The sequence below is a fragment of the Aptenodytes patagonicus genome, chromosome 2 (genome assembly GCF_965638725.1).
Source record: "Aptenodytes patagonicus chromosome 2, bAptPat1.pri.cur, whole genome shotgun sequence".
NCBI classification, from domain to species: domain Eukaryota; kingdom Metazoa; phylum Chordata; class Aves; order Sphenisciformes; family Spheniscidae; genus Aptenodytes; species Aptenodytes patagonicus.
Genome location: NC_134950.1, coordinates 156,025,603 through 156,045,599, shown reverse-complemented (window position 1 = coordinate 156,045,599; position 19,997 = coordinate 156,025,603). Strand labels below are relative to the sequence as shown.

At 40.5% G+C, this 19,997-nt stretch overlaps 1 protein-coding gene across 3 annotated transcripts in view; it reads left to right on the top strand.

Moving 5' to 3' along the window:
• Positions 1-19,997, top strand: part of NRP1 (neuropilin 1) — a 114,873-nt gene that overhangs the window by 79,778 nt on the left and 15,098 nt on the right. For 2 of the 3 annotated variants that reach the window (XM_076331839.1, XM_076331840.1), the window contains exons 8-13: positions 281-436; positions 3,314-3,458; positions 5,662-5,993; positions 10,568-10,712; positions 13,722-13,805; positions 16,826-16,885. In XM_076331839.1, the coding sequence (XP_076187954.1) occupies positions 281-436; positions 3,314-3,458; positions 5,662-5,993; positions 10,568-10,712; positions 13,722-13,805; positions 16,826-16,885 (922 nt within the window). Of the gene's footprint in view, positions 1-280; positions 437-3,313; positions 3,459-5,661; positions 5,994-10,567; positions 10,713-13,721; positions 13,827-16,825; positions 16,886-19,997 lie in introns of all 3 variants that reach the window. The other variant, XM_076331838.1, reaches the window with a different exon arrangement.

Below are 19,997 nucleotides of genomic sequence, written 5' to 3'. Positions count from 1 at the left end.
GCACTGATGGGGTCTCTGGTTCCTCCCCTGTGGAGGAAAGATAATTCTCTGGCATGTGAATAGCCCTCCTGGCTAATTAGGCAAATGTTCCCATCTCCTGTGATGACACTGTTTACAAAAGAGGAGATTATGGCTTTGTTATTATCCACAATATGTTGCAATTTCCTTTATATAAAATCCTTATTATCTCTGTAAAACATGGGCAGGGGGGTGTCACTTCTGCATTACTGTCATGCTCTGAACAGGTTGTCCTCACGTCCCAATTCATTCCTTACCACAGGTAGATCTAGGCCTTCTCCGCTTTGTTTCTGGAATTGGGACCCAGGGAGCCATCTCAAAAGAAACAAAGAAAGAATATTATCTGAAAACGTACCGCGTAGATGTCAGCTCCAATGGAGAGGACTGGATTACACTGAAGGAGGGAAACAAGCCTGTTGTAAGTCTTTTCTCTTTTACCTCTCTTCGACCAAGAAATAGGCTATCAAACTGTTCAGTTACTATCAGTTGTTAAAAAAAGAGGAATAAGGTATCTCAGGTTTAATCAGCATGATCAGGGTTAACAATATCCCAAATCCAAAAGATAGCTATTGTCTCGGTAGTAATGGGCCACAGAAATTGTTTATCCAAAGCCTAGAGCAGCTGAAAAGGGTGCAAGGTGCTGCCCCGTCTACTGTACCCACCAGAATTTGAGTGGTTTGGGTCTTTTCCCTGGAGTGTGCTGCTGTTTCCCAGTTTGCCAGAGATTATCTATGTGACCTTGAGGAAAACATTATGGGGAACCTTTTAAAAAATATGTACGTCCCTTATCTGCAGTGAAGCTCTGGATATGCAATGTGTCAGTGCCTCAGCTCCCTGTGCATAGCCATGCTGTCTTGCAGGAGCGCTAGCAAGTCATTAGTAGTTTGTTAGACTTCCAAGCATCTCAGTGATGAGGGTCATGCAGACAGATAATTAGGCACATCTTTCCATCCTTATAGATTTTTATCACCTTCCCATTTATCAGTGGATTTGCTCTCTGTGACCTCCCAATGAAACAGCTTTAGACACTCAATAGAAAAATCTTCATTATCCGTTACTATGAGCATAAAGCTCATTACTGAGAAGTCAATTCTGCTCCAACTCTCACATGAATAGTCCCAGTGAGGCTGTGCCTCCCTTCCCACCTCGCTCAGGTTGTGCCCTGGAGCAGCATCCCCAGAGTCTTCCCCGGGGCTGATGCAACTGGAAAGGTTTTGTGGTGCCTCCCTTCAAAAGAGCTTTTCTGCGACCCTTCTGTGAAAACCCAGAAAAACTGTGTAATATTAAACTCTGTCAGTGTAACCATATCTAGCTCTAAATATTTGGGTACTGGTTTGTCCCTGATTCATCTGTAAGTGCTCTGCCAAGTCAACTACACTTATCTATCAAAATGGTAGCGGTGTTTAACACATACATCTTTCTTCTTTGAAGCACTTTGTAAAACAATAAAAAATGAATCCTGAAAGCTCCTCTTTGACAGGTATGATCCTGGTTTTACAGAGAAGGACTTTAGAAGGTCAAATGCCACAATGTGGGCACTGTGTAATGATGTATAAAGGTACAATAACTGACTTGCCCAAACTCACAAGAGGAGCCAGCGCTGCGGCTGGTATGAGACACAGGGTTTCCTGGCTCTGGTTCCTGTAATCTGAACAAATGCCTCTTTCAAAATCAGACCATGCCTGATTTTCATTACCAACTTCAATTTGTAAGCTCTCCAAGAGTGGATTTTACATGAGTTTCTATTGTACATGCTGTCCTTAATTAGTGAGAACACTTCCTAACCCTGTGTTATTTGTTCAAAGGGTTTATAAAAAAATCCGGTTTCTAAAATGGCAATATTTTGCTGTTGATCAGGACAAGAAAAAAGTACACACCAGTCTTCCTCTGATATTTTCATTCAGATGAAAAGTTAAGGAGACTTGGTTACTGAAGGAACAACAAAAGCAGGCAGCCACAGATCTCTTCAAGGAAGCCTCACACAAGTGTTGCACTAACCACATATAAGGAGTTGTGTACTTTTGAGAAAAGACTAATTTCCTCTGTCAGATGCAGACCTTGAGAAAACGACAGCAGGTCCTCCCAGAGAAAAAAAGTTGCTGAAAAGAAACATAGCTCCATTTAAAATCTCTTGCTAGATATGAAACTGCTATATTAATTTCCTTGAGATATAACTGAGCCTGGTGAGTTGACAACCGTGCGCTGCTGGCCTCCGCTCCAAATTAGTGCAGTTATTGCAAGTAACAAACAGGAAAGTAGACAGTGTGTGTAAGAAATGGGAGAATCTCCCATAAAAGGAGAGGCATTTGTATCCATGGAAAACAACAGGAAATTGGTCCTTTCTACGTGAGGAAGAAGCAGGAAACTGAATCACCTTCTTTGGACTAGAACATTGCAAGGTTTTGGCTCTGCGAGGAAGGAGTGCATCTGCAGCATCCTCAACATGAAAGCACAGCACAATCCTGTCCCTTCTTGTGGAAGTCTCATTGTTCATCTAATTTGACTGTTAGCCTCAGGGGACGCAGAGAAAATCTTAGAGCCTGCTATATAGATTTTAAATAAACTTCCATCTCAGTATGCAAGGAGAAAGAAAGTCTGAGTACTAGTTAAAAAGGTTTTAAAAATGGAAGGTTAACAAAGCAAGGTTTGCACGATACACTCTGCAAAACTCTTAAGCCCAAGGATGGCAAAATGATATATGTTTTTATCCTAACTCCATATAGGATTTTTATGTGGTCTAATTGAAATCCAAACCTTTAATTTGGGCCTGAGGTTCTGTAGCTTTTTGCATCATTCTACAAGTGCATAGGGGGAATAAAAGTACCCTAATGGGGCATTAAGGGATTCTTCCAGGACACGGCAGTCCTTGGGTGACAAAGACCAGTGCATGTCATACCCGCATATAGATCTGGGCATTAGGAACACCTCAAAATACGCAGGGAGTGGACAGACCCTTGTTGCGCTCAGGTGAGATCCTGCTCTCAAGATGGCCCTGAGCTCTCCTGGTCTGCTCTGCAGCTTTATGGTGTGTTATAGGACTCTGCAGGTGGCAATTATTTTTTAGTATCATTGAACACCTTACATCTTCTTTTTTCCTCCCCAAGGAAAGCTTATCTGTCTGCAAAAATTGTGTTAGGAATTTAATGAAATAATTCCCCATGCAAGTCTTTTGTCTCATCCCCCCCCGAAATAACCCTGGTTAGACCTTGTATCGTAACTATCTGTAAAGCACAGAATTATAAACTCCATTTAAGAGAAAGCCTAACAAATACATACTTTTTCTTTCCACACAAAGGTGTTTCAAGGAAATAGCAATCCCACTGACGTTGTTTACAGACCTTTTGCCAAACCAGTTTTAACACGGTTTGTGCGAATTAGACCTGTGTCTTGGGAAAATGGAGTATCACTGAGGTTTGAAGTTTATGGCTGCAAGATAACAGGTAGGTCTTGGGAAGGATTTTAAAACCAAAAGAATTTATTGTGCCTATGCTGTGGGGTTTATTTTTATGAGTGAAATGCATCTTCACTATTTCCACTGTGGTCTGAATGTAGAAATGTAAAAAAAAACCCATAAAGAAAATAAAACACAACAACCCAAACATCCAGTGTTATCTGAATGTTGTTTTGGCATTATCTTTTAGGTGTTCAGCTTTAAGAAGTGAAAAAAAAGAGGTTTAATTACTTTTCTTGCAATTATTTTACAGCTTCATGCAAAACACCTGAGATACACAGATATTTTTCAAATGCCCATCTTGTTTTTCCTTCCTAACCCTCCAGTCCCCCTCTCTCATGCCTGCTATTTATTGGTAGTTCTCAACAGGTTTCCCAAGGAACAAACATACATAACTAGATTTAAAAGCATTGCAAGGTACAAACACCTAGATCTGAAGCCCATTCAAGCAACTAGACATATATAGTCAGGTTCCTGCTAGTGATCAGTATTGGAATGTAGCTCCTTTACAGTTAACTTAAGCACTTAAGTGCTTTCTGAAGGTTGTGGTTTAACCCGGCAGGCAGCTAAACACCACACAGCTGTTCGCTCACTGCCCCCCTCTGCCCAGTGGGATGGGGGAGAGAATCGGGGAAAAAAAGTAAAATTCGTGGGTTGAGATAAAGACAGTTTAATAGGACAGAAAAGGAAGGAAAAATAATAATAATTATTATAATTATAATAATAGTAATAGTAGTAGTAGTAGTAGTAATAATAATAATAATAATAATAATAATAATAAAAGAATATACAAAATAAGTGATGCACGATGCAATTGCTCACCACCCGCCGACCGATGCCCAGCCAGTCCCTGAGCAGCAGTCACCCCCCCCCCCAGCCAACTCCCCCCAGTTTATGTACTGAGCATGACGTCCCATGGTATGGAATGTCCCTTTGGCCAGTTGGGGTCAGCTGTCCTGGCTGTGCCCCCTCCCGGCTTCTCACTGGCAGGGCATGGGAAGCTGAAAAGTCCTTGACTAGTGTAAGCACTACTCAGCAACAACTAAAACTTCGGTGTGTTATCAACATTGTTCTCATCCTAAATTCAAAACACAGCACTGTACCAGCTACTAGGAAGGAAATTAACTCTATCCCAGCCGAAACCAGGACACTGAAGTAACAGCAAAAGGCATTCATTATCATCAAAATACTATCTTGAAAAAAAAAAAACAGGCACAAGCAGGAATTCTTTTAGAAGTCCTTTTTTTCTAGTTTTAGGATTTCTAGAACTCCTACAAAATGGAGGCATTTTTATAGGTAAAGTAAAAATGCAACACGTTCTAGATTAAAGAAAATGTTGATGATTTAATATTTTTTACCAAGCTGATTTTTCTAAAAAAATATATAGCGTCGTTTTATAGCACTTAATACAGTTCATTGGCACTAATTTTTAATAGTTCTAGGGATATTTTTTTTTTTCCCTTAAGGTGTTTCTTTAATCTTGAAAATGTTTCTTAGGACTGGTTTCCATACAGCAGGAAAATAAGATTACTGATTACTATGTTATAGAATTCCAGGTCATTCTATGAAATCTTTTCAGATTAGATAAACTTAATATCAGCAGAACTGCTGTTACATTCTATATTGGAAATCTTCATTCCTTGTTAGCAGCTTTTCCTACTTCTAATTTATATTTATCTGGGACCATAAAAGAAGCACCTATTTAGCTTCTGTGTCATTTGAAAAAGCCTGAGAGACCAAAGAAATACAATAGGAAAATTTCAAGTACAGCAATAAATTGTATTTTACAGAATGTATAAAAGATTTCCATTTCCAATGTTGCCAAAATTAAGTAATCTGCAACCAGTTTTTGGTTGATTCTGGAAGTTTTCTCTAGAGAAATATTCACAAATTCAGATGTGACCCTGCACTCTTTGCCTTAGTGAGAAGAATAGAAAACAAGAATAGAATAGGATTTTCTGATCCTTTTGGTTCCCATCAAGCCAGAAATACTTGTGGTATTTTGGTACTTCCTGCCAAAACTAGGATGTGCAAGTTTGAACAAATGAAAATTATGTACAAATCCAAAAAGATTATTTTGGATATAAGAAAGAAATAAGTAATTGCTTATGATAGTTGAACTGACTGATATGTCCTGTTTCTGTTTTGGTGCTTGTTCAGATTAACTATTTATTTGGTTTTGTTCTCTGTAGATTATCCTTGCTCTGGGATGCTGGGTATGGTGTCTGGGCTCATTCCTGACTCTCAGATTACTGCGTCTACTCAAGTTGATCGAAACTGGATCCCGGAAAATGCTCGCCTCATAACAAGCCGTTCAGGTTGGGCACTGCCACCAACTACTCATCCATATACAAACGAATGGCTCCAAATTGACCTTGGTGAAGAAAAAAAAGTAAGGGGCATAATCGTCCAAGGAGGCAAGCACCGAGAAAACAAAGTATTCATGAAAAAATTCAAAATTGGCTACAGCAACAATGGATCAGATTGGAAAATGATCATGGATTCCAGCAAGAAAAAGATAAAGGTAAGGAGGAAAGAGCTGCACTGAAAAAAAAAAAGTTGCATTAAAAAAAAGTTTGCATTAATTTTTCACACATCTACCTCTGACCCTCGAAAAGGCATGCGGTTGGGGTGAAGCCAAGCAGGAGGACTCCTAGGGCAGCAACCCTGAAGGGATGCTGTGGGGACGGCACCATCGCTGAGGGCAGGAGCTGGCCTTAGGTTATTCGCCTCTGAGGCAAAGGTTTTGTTTATTCAACAGCTAGTTCAGACTTGATTTCTGACAAGGGTGGTGTGCCTCTGTGGCCCCTAGGTTACTGCAAAATCCCGTGCAATGGTAACATGCAACACTGCCAAAAAAGTAGAGGTCCCTCTGCAGTTTTTCCACTGACACTGAATGAACTTATTTGAGACACTGAATTACTTTTCCTTTGCCTCTTTTTTGTCTAAGCTGCAAAATGAGAACGGTGTTATTTAACTCAATGGGGTACCTGTTGGATTTCTGAACTGCCTGTAGACTGCTTTGAGAGCTTCACAGGCTCTCTGTAATGGTCTGATCCAAGTCCCTCCAAAAGAAAGTGACGGAGTTTTTGACGTGTTATCCCATCCCAAGTGAAAAGCACTATCATACTGTCACAAGTGAAGCATCTTGAAGATTGCTTGGTAATAAAGGGCAGCTGGTTCATAGGTTCAAGCAGAAACTGCAAGACATTTACAGAGGAGGGCCAAATGACTTGCTGGGTTAGATGCCAAGGAAAAGAAAGTAAGTGTGGCCCAGAAAAGTTTCTGGGAATGTACCTATTTTGGTTTGTCTTTCATTGTATGCTTTTCAGGACATAAATTGCACTGAGTGTTTAGCTTATTTACCCCAAATCCCATTCATTAAGTCTTCCATCCCATTTTGCTATCATTGTTCACGACGTTACCTCAAAAGGCACAACCGTTTTTTAGTCCTCCTACCCGGTTCCTTGAGGAAACCAGTGGGCATGCAGTCCTGTTCACGAACTGGTACTGCAGTACTGGGATGGTCAGGGAATCATATACCAAAATGTGCCCTCAAAAGGCAAATCGGTGTGGTGCTTGGCAGATGGGAATCCTGAGAGTTGCTCCATATCTCATCTGCGTTAGTCTGAAAGTTAGATGTAAAAGCTGTTTTTCTATATAGACTCATCCATTGGACAAACCTGTGTTTCCTTAAAGGAAAAGCTGAGTGGGCCCATGGATGTAGCTTTTCCAGGCACATTTGGTAAATATTGGACTTCATTCTCTCCTGTTTTAATCTCACTGAATATGTCTGCATTTTCTCACTTCTCATCACTTTTCATCATTTGTTTTGGGGATTAAAACTAAATGAATTCAGCCTTTGCAGTCAGCTCCTTTCTCTTGTTACCATGAGTTTTGACTTCATCATAAAGTGTGAAGAGAGTGTAAATCAACAATGGGATCTAACCATTTTCTTTCTAAAATAGATGTTGTTTTGACATGTACTTCTACACTGTGGCTCAACGAGGGAAAAAAATAATGCCATATGCTTTCAAAGCAGTGCGCCGTCTGCTGCATGGCTTTCTGTTTTCTAATACAAGCACTTGCCATCATTGTCAGAAGTTAGCAGTTTGACAAGAAAACTAGTGTGCTAACTAACGCATTGAGCCCATCCTCAGCTTTCATCACTACCAGAAATTAACTTTTAAGATTAATGGAATAGGGAGGGCTGGAATTCAAGTCTCTTGTGGCATAATTATTCTCAAAAATTCAAGACATTTAATAAACTTTCTGCCGAAGCACAAGTTTTCTTTAAAGAAAATCAGATAAATCCTATGATTTGGGAGTCTGAGAGATTTAAAATGTTAATACTGGAATGTAGTATTTTTAAATGTAAGTGGAGCTGGATGGGACAGAATGCTATAATGAGTCACAGCAGGAATGTGGATTAGAAACAGCCCTGTTATATGAAATGAAACACATCGTTTCACTTGGTTAAAGTCTTGACTTTCAATAAACAAACAACTGCATTTTAGGAAAAGAAAGAGCAATGACCAGCTAAACATAACAACAGAATATGTCCAAAGGATGAAACATCACCTTGTTTCTCAACATGGTCTTCTCATCCATGCCTGCAGCTCCTTTCACTAAGACTACCGTAACTCTTTCCTCTGTGGCTGACCCAATTTCTGCTATTTTTGAATGTGCAGAAAGTTTCCCCCTTTAGCCTAGCTCAAGCACTCAAAGGACTGAACATCACTCAAATCCTCAAACAACCACGCAGAACCCCATTTTAATTTCAAGATACAATTTGTATTTCTTTTCCATAGTCTTACTCAAGCTTACTCCGTAATGTCATCTTTCTCTTTCATACTTCTTTCCTCCTTCCACTTACCTACTGATGACTTTTTTTGATGTAAAAACCACCTCCTCTCATCATTTCTGGTACAAGAAACTTCTGACTATCCTACCATTCAGAACAACCTTTTTAAATTTTTCTGCCATGTTTATTTTGATTTTAAAAGATACTAGGAAGAATTTTTTTCCTCTTACCAGTTTAGCTTCTCTTTTGTATAGCTATTATTTATTATAACTTATCTTTGTAACAAAGTAAAGCAATTTGTGACATAGCCTATATAAAAGACACTCACAAAATGAAGTTTTACTGTACACTCCTCTCTCCTCCCCCACAAAGGATATCAGTACGTGTTTTAAATGAACAGTCAAAATTGAATCACAGACAGCTCTGCACTACAAAGGACAATGATTCAATATAATTATGATTCAATATAATTCTAGATGCCTATTGAATTCTAATGTCTATGTGTCAGTACTCCAGTACTGATGTCTTTTATAAAACAGATTTCATTATTATATGTTGCTATTAAGACTACTATTAAAAAGGAAGCAAGGATTCCTCAGATACATGTGTCTGTCTACTTTTTACACATAAAATGGCATTCATTCTTTCTTATATGGTAGGTAGCTTTTCTGATCATTTGCACTATATTGCTATTCAAATACAATAATATGTAATTGCATGTTAATTAGATCTGACAGGCTATCTACATGTGAATTCTTGACAACTGTCTTCCACACACTGGCAGAACACCAGGTCAACCAGTGCCCCTTGAAGCCACCTTGGAGGTACAATCTCCCCTAGAAAATAGGAGCAGAAGCATTAATGTTGAAATTATTTTTTTAACTTAGTTGGTCATAGTCTCCCATCATTATTGGCTTTTATAACTGGCACTCTAACCAATGGCCAGAAGGGGTTGTGGACCATTGGTTCATAATACAGAGGTGTACAGTAAAAACAAGCAAGGTTTTTAGGACTGCACTGAAAATACAAGCAACAATCAGTTTTACCTATGCTGGTTTTGTGCTTTGGGTAATACAGCCAGCTTTCCCCGTGACCTCTGTTTTATCTGCCCCCAGATCAATAGGAGGAGTACATTGCAGGTTGGGTTGTGTTCTCATACAAAATGAAGGGCATCTGGTGATTTCTTCCTGAAGAAGGCTTCAGGCTTCACAGCTATGAGTTGGAAGTATATTATAAATAGCGCTTCTAATCCCAAATTTGAACTCCAGTTCAAAGAAGCTGGTTTTTAGTGTTTTGCCATTTAACTAATTCATAGAAAAGAAAATACTTTATTTTTACTTCATTGTTATATACATTTTCATATTTTGTACATTAGAGTATTCTCTACATGATATTCCGAAGTCATTTTTTACCATGAAATAGGGTAAAAATAACTCCTTTTGCCTATCTTGGGTTATAAACTCTTCATGGCAAGGACTGCTTCTTTGTACAGTTAATTAATTCTGAGGACCAATCATCTCCGTGGAGGCACCCAAGGTGTTGCTCTAAGTACAAATTATAACTTGTTCTATATGCAAAAGATCACTGGCAAGAGAAGCTAAAGGTATCAAACAAATGCCATTGAGAACTGCATTATGGCTGAAGAACCCAGAGCGCAACTCAGAGAAAAGATTTTTGTCTGAAATGTACATTTGCTGACCTGCCTTGCCCATTAGATTATACTGCAGTTTTGTCAGGAAGCAGCTTTCTTCTTTCTTTCTTTCTTTTTATTCTTATTCAATAGCAGGCTCATTGGAAGAACTCTTGCAGCTACTGTTCCTGGAGTTTAATTTATGCCTTTTGAAATAACTACAACTTGTGAAACTCTGTCACTGGGGGAAATCAGATTGAAATTTTCTCTTGAATAGTTGGATTATTATTGTAACCACTTAAAAGGTGACAGGATCTTCACCTCAGCCATTTTTTTTCCCTGAGAAGTGTTGAAAATGTCACCCAGTTAAACCCCAGATCAGAGCGTCATTTAAAAACATGTCTCATTAAACACTCAGCTCTTGTTATGACCCTGATGGATTGGTTGCTACTGAGTTTATGAAAAATGAAATGCATTACTTTTCCGAGGAGCTTTAACTATGTATTTTCCATTCTCATTTAGGACAGGAATGCCTGACACTTATTAAGTGCTTAGAATCTGGCCTACTGCTCACCCAATTCAAAGACTAGAGAATGAAGGGAAAAAGATGAGTGTTGAAAATAGCTTTTCTTTTTTAACAAGTAGCATTTGTCATGCTTTGCAGACTTTTGAAGGCAACACCAACTATGACACGCCTGAACTGCGGACTTTTGAACCGGTATCGACGAGATTCATCCGTGTCTACCCTGAGAGAGCCACACACGGAGGACTGGGGCTGCGAATGGAGCTGCTGGGCTGTGAACTTGAAGGTAATTGCTCTGCTAGAGATGAATGTACTTTATTATTTTCATAAATACATTCTCCACTTGGACTACTGCTGAACACTGCTGTGTCTGTACAGGGAGCACGTCAGACTCTCACTTCCGTGACTGCCATTAGTGCTATTTCTTGGCCTAATCAGTTCCTTCTCTGCAGACATTTGAATATGCCCAAGGCACAAATATTATTCTTTCTCCCATTCCTTTGGTGAATCACAGTGATATTCTCCACATGGTTTTCTGTTCCCTTAAGCAGCCTTATGATTATACTTTCGAGAAGCATAGAGCTATTAGGAGAGAATAAAGACAGGAGCTTATATTTTATGTTACCATGATACAACCCTAGAAGAGACGTTTTCTGAGAGTGCAGAAGGAGCTTTGCACTAAATATAGTAATTATGTCCCTTGTTCCTTCAAAGGATGCAAAAGTCACACCAGACACTATGGTGGGCAATGATTACTTGGCTGGACAGGCTCTGTGCTGTTCCTTTTTGGGGGCAGAGGGGGCCTCTTTGTTCCTTACCAAGCTTTAATTTTGCAAGAGTATGTAAGAGATGAAAGACCAGGAAAAGCAAAGACATTTACCCTTGGACTGTGACATGAAGTCAAGCTTTGATTCTTGTTATATAAACAATAATTATTTAACTTCATAGATAACTACAGATAACACTACATGAATTTCACAATTTTATCTAATGGTTGATGGTATAGTGGCATGGCTTATAAACCACACAGCTTAACAATACACAGAATAACAAACCATGTTACTCAGGGTTTCGTATGTTACCTCATATAGAAGTAGCTGAACAGGCTCCCAAGATGAATGGAACTGACTGCTCTGCCTCCATTTCTTTCTCACCATTTCTCTCCCAAGGCGGAAGAGTGGGAGGCATTTGCTGTGAGAACTGTTGAGTTCTGTGTTGTTTTTTAGTGAAGGCCAGATTGAATAAGTGTGCTTTTTACTTGGCCCGGAAAGTGAGGAGGTTGGAAATACTTCTTAGTTCCTGCAGGAAGTCCTCATTTCCTGTGGGAATACTTAGTTCCTGCATACTATTGTGCTACTTGCTCAGAAAAAAGAAAACCCAGCACCTGCCTCGTAAACTCACAACCTGTGGACAAAGTTCTTCAGCCACAGGGCTCCTGTAGCCACCTAGACATCAAGAAGTGAGTCCGTGGACCACCTTACAAGAACACATTGCTCAGTGAGATGGAGGAGCCAAAGAGGAGACTGACCAGGCAAAATGCCTTTGCTTTTAGGCAAACTGCAGCAGCAAGTACAATTTTTCCCTGGGACACACCTACTTGCATTTGTCTTTCTGCTGTGGTGTACTTTTGAAGGGTGCTCACCTGTAGGCCACCCATGGACAGTTGAGGTCAATTCCCATTTACCCATGGGAGAAGCATTATAAGAAAACTTTGTTGTATAACTCTATCTTAAGGAGGGAGTTGAATGAAGAGACGTCACTTGAGATTTACTGAGAAGGAAAGGAGTTGAGATGAGAAAAGAAGCATGGAGGTAGGCACAGACAGGAGTAGAAATCAGCTCTCCAGCAGTAATGAGCAAGGGGAAGCTTTGTGTGCTCAAAGCATCCCAGGGGGCTTATATGAAATGATGACAGAGATGTAGGCAAGCTTGCGGCTGTACAGGGGCATGAAGATCGAGATAAGAAACTTAACTCGATGTAGAAAGCTAGAGGGAGCTCCCAGAGGGGGTTTTAAAGAGATGTGGGGAACAGATGCTCTGCATAATTCATAATAAGTACAGAACTGTTTCTTTAACTAGGGCTAGATTTTACCTGTAAAGCATAGGTCAGGGTCCTAAAGAGCCATGTTTCATCCCAGAATATAGCTACTTGTCGTGGTTTAACCTCAGTCGGCAACTGAGCACCACTCTATCCCTGCCGAAACCAGGACACTACTTCAGAAACTACCATCCCTCTTGACATTTTCAGGCCAAGAAGTCAGTGCATAAGATCTTATGTGGCCAGCAGGCTCTGGAGGCAGTAGAAGGGCAAAGAAGAATCTGAGAAAAGGATGCATTATTGCATAGCTTATAATGAGAGTAAAACATTTTTAATGAAAATAACAGTAGGTGAGAACAGACAAAAGCCTGGATCACATTCCCAGTCTGGTTATCTTAAGCCAGGGAACTATACTTGCAACATAAAACATAAACCTAAACATAACACCAAGTATCTGCATTCTGATTTTCCAGATGTGGTATGTTTTGCAGATACTGGGGTGGTATAGATATATTTTCTGGCATCTTGCACAAATCTCAAGCTTTTAACTGTAATAACAAAGGTCAGACTTTTACTGATTATGCAGCAGCTACCGGAAAGTCATCACCAATGAGAAGCAAGCAGGTGGCCAGGAGGGGTGACTGACATCACTGATGTCTTATTTATAACTTCAGCAAAAACAAAAAAAACTCCTTCCAGACCTCCTCATTGAGCACAAAGTGATTCTACATCACACTGCCTTCCTGCCACTGTTATGAGGACTCTGCTCAGGCATTTCCTCTCTTACATGTGCTCTGCAGAGAGGTTTCTTCAGCAATGTGGTGGGTGCTGGAGAATTACCACCTTGAGCATGCACTCCTCCTGCTCCTCTGTACAGGCCTACTCGCAGGCACTTTGGCCTACAATAAAATGATGGGGTTTCTACCCCTCCCCAAGCCTCCCGTTCTGCCTTGCCAGGCTTTCGCTCTTCGTTGGTAGGAACAACAAACACTCATCAGCCAGTGGATAGACAGTCCGGGGCTTTGCTGCCCAACTCCGCTCAGCCCTTGAGCTCAGATACAGCGAGTGCCTTGGCACAAGGAGAGAGAACAGATATGTCCCATTGCAAAGAAATACTAAACAACTTGCAAAGTAGAGTTGCTCCTTTCCTCAGATACAACACATGAAGACAGCATATGGTGCTCATCAAAATGTTACTGGCAATTGCATGCTGATTCTCCAGCACACGTTTTAACTGAACAACTGGATTTTGTTTCAGCTCCTACGGCTGTCCCTACCATTTCTGAAGGCAAACCTGTGGATGAGTGTGATGATGACCAGGCAAACTGTCACAGTGGCACAGGTGATGACTACCAACTGACAGGTGCAGAAACCATCCTCATTCCATTGCAGCTTCATTGTAGCTCATATCCATCACCAGTTACCAGCTAAACGTTTGCACTGATTTAATCACTCAACATAAATGGACATTGGTATGCAGTTCGTATCGTCACTGCTGTCAAAACATAGGCATCTGCCTTTTACATATGACAATACTTTTGATTGTTTTCTCAGCTATGTAATTTTTGAAGCAGATAATAGTGACTAGCTGGAAGAGAGGGCAATTTTTTTGAGCAGGAATTGTGTCTAATCAAATGTCCTAATCAAACTTTCTCTTTCTAAGAAAAAAGCTGGACAAACCTTTTGAGGTTTATCATCTGAGATCAAAGAACTCAAAATGAAATATTGTTTAGGTTCAAGATACATATATGCTTCCTTACCTAAAATTTAGTATAGGACTCAAATCTCAGCCCCAAACCTTTCCCAGACAGAAACAAAGCAGATTTGTTTCATCAAAGCATACTCACACATATACCGCCAGAAATATTTTCATGAGCTTCCCCACCAACACTGCATTATAGCCACAGAGGGGCTGATATTCTCCAAGCTGCCATCATTAGCAGAAAAACAGGAGGGAGAGATAACATAGTCTGCATCTGGAACGGAGGAAGCTTGCTAGTTTTCATATTCTCCCACTTTTGCACAGAACCACTGTCCTTCTGAGAAAGCTGACACTGCATCACTACATTTTTGATCTCTTCTTGGAGGTCACTTGCTCCACAAAGCTCTGGGCGTGTTTGATGAGATCTTCCTGTAGCAGATCTATACATCTACAGTAATTGAGCTTATTTTTGGACACAGCAACAGAAGTTATTTCATCACTGCTCCCTGGTGTTATTATCTAATAAATGTTTATTGCTTTTTATATCCATGATATAAAATAGCATTAAAATCTGGCACTAGCTGTCCAAGAGGACATTGGGAAACCTTAGATAAGACATTGGCTTTTTGAAGCAGCCAAGTAGAACATCCAACAGCAGATACAAATTAAAGTGCAGATTCAGCATCAAACCCTTTCTGAGCTTTGCAATGTCTCCTGTAAATGCATGTTGCAAATCATAAATTGAAAAACGATTCTTGAGTGGAAAAGACACTGCACGGTCACTGTCACTGCTTTTCAAATCAGTGTCCCAGATGAATCTTATTCTTTTTGAAAACAGCCATGCAGGGAGTCTGATAAAATAGTCAGTATTGTGTTAAGTTAGCTCAGAAAGTTTTCAATGTTACTAAACATTGCAATTTATTTATTTTTCTGAAAGGAAAGAGCCAGGTCAGGAAATGCTGAGGCTTCCTGCAAAGCCCTACACTGAGGGCTGGCTTGCAAAGCTCAATAGGTAGAGACATATTTCACATAGATGGAGGCTGTGTGAGGGGAAGGAGACAGATCTATGCAAGCACCTTCCCTGTTCACCCGTAGTCTCTGCACTTCAGGGCGCTCAGGACTGCATCCCACATGTCCCTCAGGAAAAGTTTATTGAGCAGAAGAAACTCCCTCTGGCAATTTTTGCAGGGAGCAGTTTATAATCTCTAAGACAAGGGAACAGCCACCAGCCTTCCTGAGCACCAGCTATTTTGGGGAACTGAACCTATTTCAGTACTAAAATTGAAAATTACTACATTGTCCTTCTACAAAAGTGCAGACACTTTAGTATAACTTATTACTATACCACCTAGAAACCCTGAGCAGTGCATGCCCAGTTGTTCTGGACACTGTAGGCACACTGCATTGTACGTATGATGTTACATATAACACTAAAATGTACAGAAGTGATTTCACCAATAATTTCATTGTAAACATTCTTTTCTTCCTCCAAAATGCATAGAAGGAAAGTATGTAAATCTTTTGGCCCATTAAGGATAGCAGGGCAGTGCAGAGGCGATGTCATCAGTGCCTTACCCTCTTTTATCCACTCCTGATGTGAGTGTGGCACCCGCATTCTCATGGGTACGGCCGTTAGAGTCACTTCCCTGATAGCACTTCCACATATGTGAGTATCACAGTGAAGCCTCCCTTGCAATTAACTGTAATTGTGCTGTAGGCCAGATTCCTTCCCGCTCTATTTGGGCCCCATACAGAGCTACTCTATTTGCGTGGCTTATAGCATTTCCCATCAGATCATTCTCACAAACATAAAGCTGATATAGCTTGGGCATTCATTCTCATTGGAAGTCATCATAGTCATCCTTTCTATAATGCTTTAAGCACTTGTTTTCTGGAGAAAAGAAAAGCCATTGACTGGTAATCAGCACCCCACTGTGCATTTATAATTGTGCTAATTTACTTTTTGTTTCCTTTATCAATATGAGGCTTGCTTTAAAAAGTCAAGTATTTTAAAAATATCAATTAGTGAGCTTAGGAGAGGTCCATGACCCCACTCACCTCTTGTTCATCTGCTTGAAGAAGAAGACAAAGGGCAAGTCCTTAATTCCTCCTGCTCTTTGAGACAGAAGTGAAACCTGCCTTAGACTATAGCCTAAAGTCGGGCAATTCCCATGCACCTCTCTTGTGAGCTGATCTCACAATGCAGCTATGAAACAACGCACAGGGAGGACCCAGTATGGCAGGGGCTGGAGGACCTCACGTCCCTGATATGAGAAACAACATGCCATAGGAGAATGCACAAACTGGTGACTGTTAGGAGATGCTACAGAGATCAGTCACTGACTTCCCATGTGATTTGGAGCAAATCACTGTCTATGAAATGAGGACAGCCACAGGGTCATGGTGAGGATTGATTAGCTGGTGTTTGCAAGGACTCTAAAGATATACAGCTTTATTTAATGACGAGTTCTTGGGGGGTTTTTTTGATAAAGGGAACCAGATCTTTAATGTCATATTTTCATGCTTAAGCTCACATACTCAGTTACCTACACATCTAATAAAGGTGGTAATACTTCAGATTTATATATAGGATATTCCTAATGACTTCTGTGTCCTTTGTTGTGTCCCATGTATCATGATATGCATAATTTCTTTTCCAGGTGGTACTACAGTGCTGAATACAGAAAAGCCAACAGTAATAGACAATACATTACAACCAGGTAAAAAAAAAAGATTTTTCTTATTGAAAACATAATAAATTCCATACCCAAATTTCATGCCAGAGACAAAATAATGAATTGCAGCACTTCCTGACTTCCCATTCCCTAAAAGTCTCTGAAGTAAAGAAGCATCTGGTCTCTCAGCTCTGTACAGTAAATATTTTATTCCTTTCATCCACATGTAGACACAGCAGAGAACAAGATTTCCTTCTGCATCAGCAAATGCCAAATGCTGACAAAATTAAACTAACTTAATGACACAGTGCACTCTGTTTAAATGTGGCAAGTCAGTGACACAAAGTGTGTTTGCAAACTCCGGGAAAACAAAAACAGAGCCACACAGGCCCACTCACTATTTATATCCCTGGTTTTACAAAACTAAGACAAGTAGTTTGCCAGTTTTCTCCACCAGGGAGCTGGCAGTTTTACAATATTGTTTTCTAGAAAGTTTTCTCAAAATGGGGTTACAGAAACTGCTACCATGAACTTGAAAAGGGAAAAACAAGTTGTCACTGGCAGCAGGTCCTTTTTACTTAATCAATAGAATAACTAGCAGCTTTTAAAATCCTTAGTTTGCTGCTTCCATAGCTTTCATACCATTTTTTAATATCCTGTACAATTTACTGGAAGTGGGGGAGAGGATAGATTTGGGCAGAAAACCCAAACTCCAAAAACTATGAGCACCAGTTTAAAATGCTTTTCATTAATAATCGTGGAGCGGTAAAGAGGTCAGTTTTCAGTTACTCCCATTTCCTCCATTAAAGTACAGTCAGGCACAGTCTTTCAAGTGATTTATTAACAGGGTGGGTAAGTGTTTATCATTGTTTCCTCAACCATGTGACACAATCTGCTTTTGCTTCAAGTAAAAAAAAAGGGACTAATAATGCAAAAGTTTCCTAAAGGACACTGATGGTGTCGACCTGATTAAGAGATAGAGCGGTTTTATCTCAGATGTTGCTCCCACTCTCAGCCTCTGCGTTCTGATGTTGGAGAGGTGAATGGCTTTACTCCCCTCAAAATTTGTCACCAGGGCCATCCAGTTGGCTTACTCAGCATAGACTATTTCTAGCTCTGCCCTGCTTTATTATCAGAGGGAGACTGTGGAGTACCAGTGCAATGAGAAACACGATGGCAGGCTGGCCTGCCTTCGCGGGACACCTCTCCACACTGCTCTTCCACAGCCAGCGTTGCTGAAGGGCTGGAGGGCTGCTGGTGATCCCACAGTTCGGAAAGGGGTGGGGGGTGCAAAGGAAGAAAGGATGCTGTGTGGTGGTTTTAGAGTAAAACATTTTAATTTTTATGTCTGAAATTATCTTTTAGCTTTCTATTTCGCTGAAATCAAGGATTTTTTTAGTGTTTCTAACTACTTGCATTTAAACAAAATGCAAATTCATAAAGTGCCTCTGTGCAATGCAGTTTTCCTCCCTCCTCCCTAGTGCCAGTTGCACTTGCAGGTTGTGTTTAATCCCTTTGGCTTGGGTGGGACTCTCCAGTAATAGATTGACTGTTTCTGCCAGAGATTAAGATATCCTCATTTTCTCTCCTTACTTCCCTCCTGCACCACCTTTGCTTACTCCGAGAGGAGCCAAGTTTTTTCTCTACTAAAGGAGTTTCTGAGGTTCCCTTCAGAGCATGCCAATGTTACTTCCCTGCATTGTGCTGGTAGGAACTGTTTCCTTCCGGGGAATAAGGGATAAGTTCACATCCCAAACTCCCCGCTCCCACATGGCAGCACATTACAAAGATCATAGATAGAGATCAGTCAGATGCTAATAAATAAGAATAAGGTTTCCAGAATCTCCAGTTTAAGACATAAAGGTTTCCAGCTTCTTCATAATCCCTCACTGAAAACCAGCCAGAAAATTCCCCAAAAGGGGCAGACAGAAATTCCCTCAACATGGGGAAACGCCTCCCGGCATGAAGATGGTGTAAGCATTTCCTTCTGCTGAAGGGGCATGGGTGGACCTAGCGGGCACGCTGAAGCACATCAGAACATGAGGCCATGCAACAGGGAGCAAGAGTCTGCTATGGCAGCCATGTATGATGTAGTTTAAATTGGCCTTGAAGTTACAGAGCTGCTCAGTGCCCCCCCCCAGCCCTCAGCTGGCTGAGGATCAGTGCACTCCAGCTCTTTCAGCTATTCTCAAGCTGAACAAGGTATGACTTTAACACGCCAAGGACTGAGCCTTCAGCTTCAGCCTTAATTCCCTTTAAGGGCTAGTTTACCTTAAGATGCTAATACACCTTGAGGTAAATGGTGAACTCCAAGCCAAAGAGCTATTCCAGATCAGCTGCAGGATGCAGGCTCCAGCAGGTAACCCTGCACAAGCTACACCGCGCCAGTGCTGGCCACAGCAGCTTGTGCCATGGTGATTCAGGACAGAGCTTTAACAGCCCTCTCAGTAGAAGCACCTGCCGTGGTGCAGGTACTTCTGCAATAGGTGCTAACGCCATGTATCGCTGTCCTCCTGCCTGCATTCAAACCTGCAAACACCCCTAATCTTGTTATCCCAGACTAACATGCTTGTGTGTGTCAAAGCCTGAGATTATCCTGTTCCAACCAGCTTTCATACACTATGGAAACAGTTAAGAGCAAATAGCTGGAAAGCCTCCGTGTACAAACAAGCTTTCCATCAAAGAGACTTTTACAGTTCATTTCAAGGGGACTGAATTGTAAGAAAATAAAAAAGAATCATGATTTCAAACTGCTAAAAATGTTTAAAGGTTTAGATTTTTTTTAACAGAGGATCTACTTTCCTCCTCAAACTTAAAAAGATGCCTTTAACAAATCTGTCTGTCAAGGTAAATACCTTTCAGGCCTCAGACCTAAGACTCACCAACATCTAGTCTTTTTGAACGCATCTTTTTCAATTCCAAAGGACTATTTGAAATGCTTGACTCTTAGCTATTTACATACAGAGCAAGCTGTTCATTTACATTATGTGCTCTTATCATGTAAGCTCAGTCCCTTGTAAAGCAGACTTTCAAGAAGTAAAGTATCTTGTTTTTCACAAACGTAATAGCTATTTCAGAAAAATATAACTAAGAAATCCTGAGGTTAAAATCTATGCTAAGAAATCATTTAAAGGTAGAATAGGTCTGGTTCTCATTT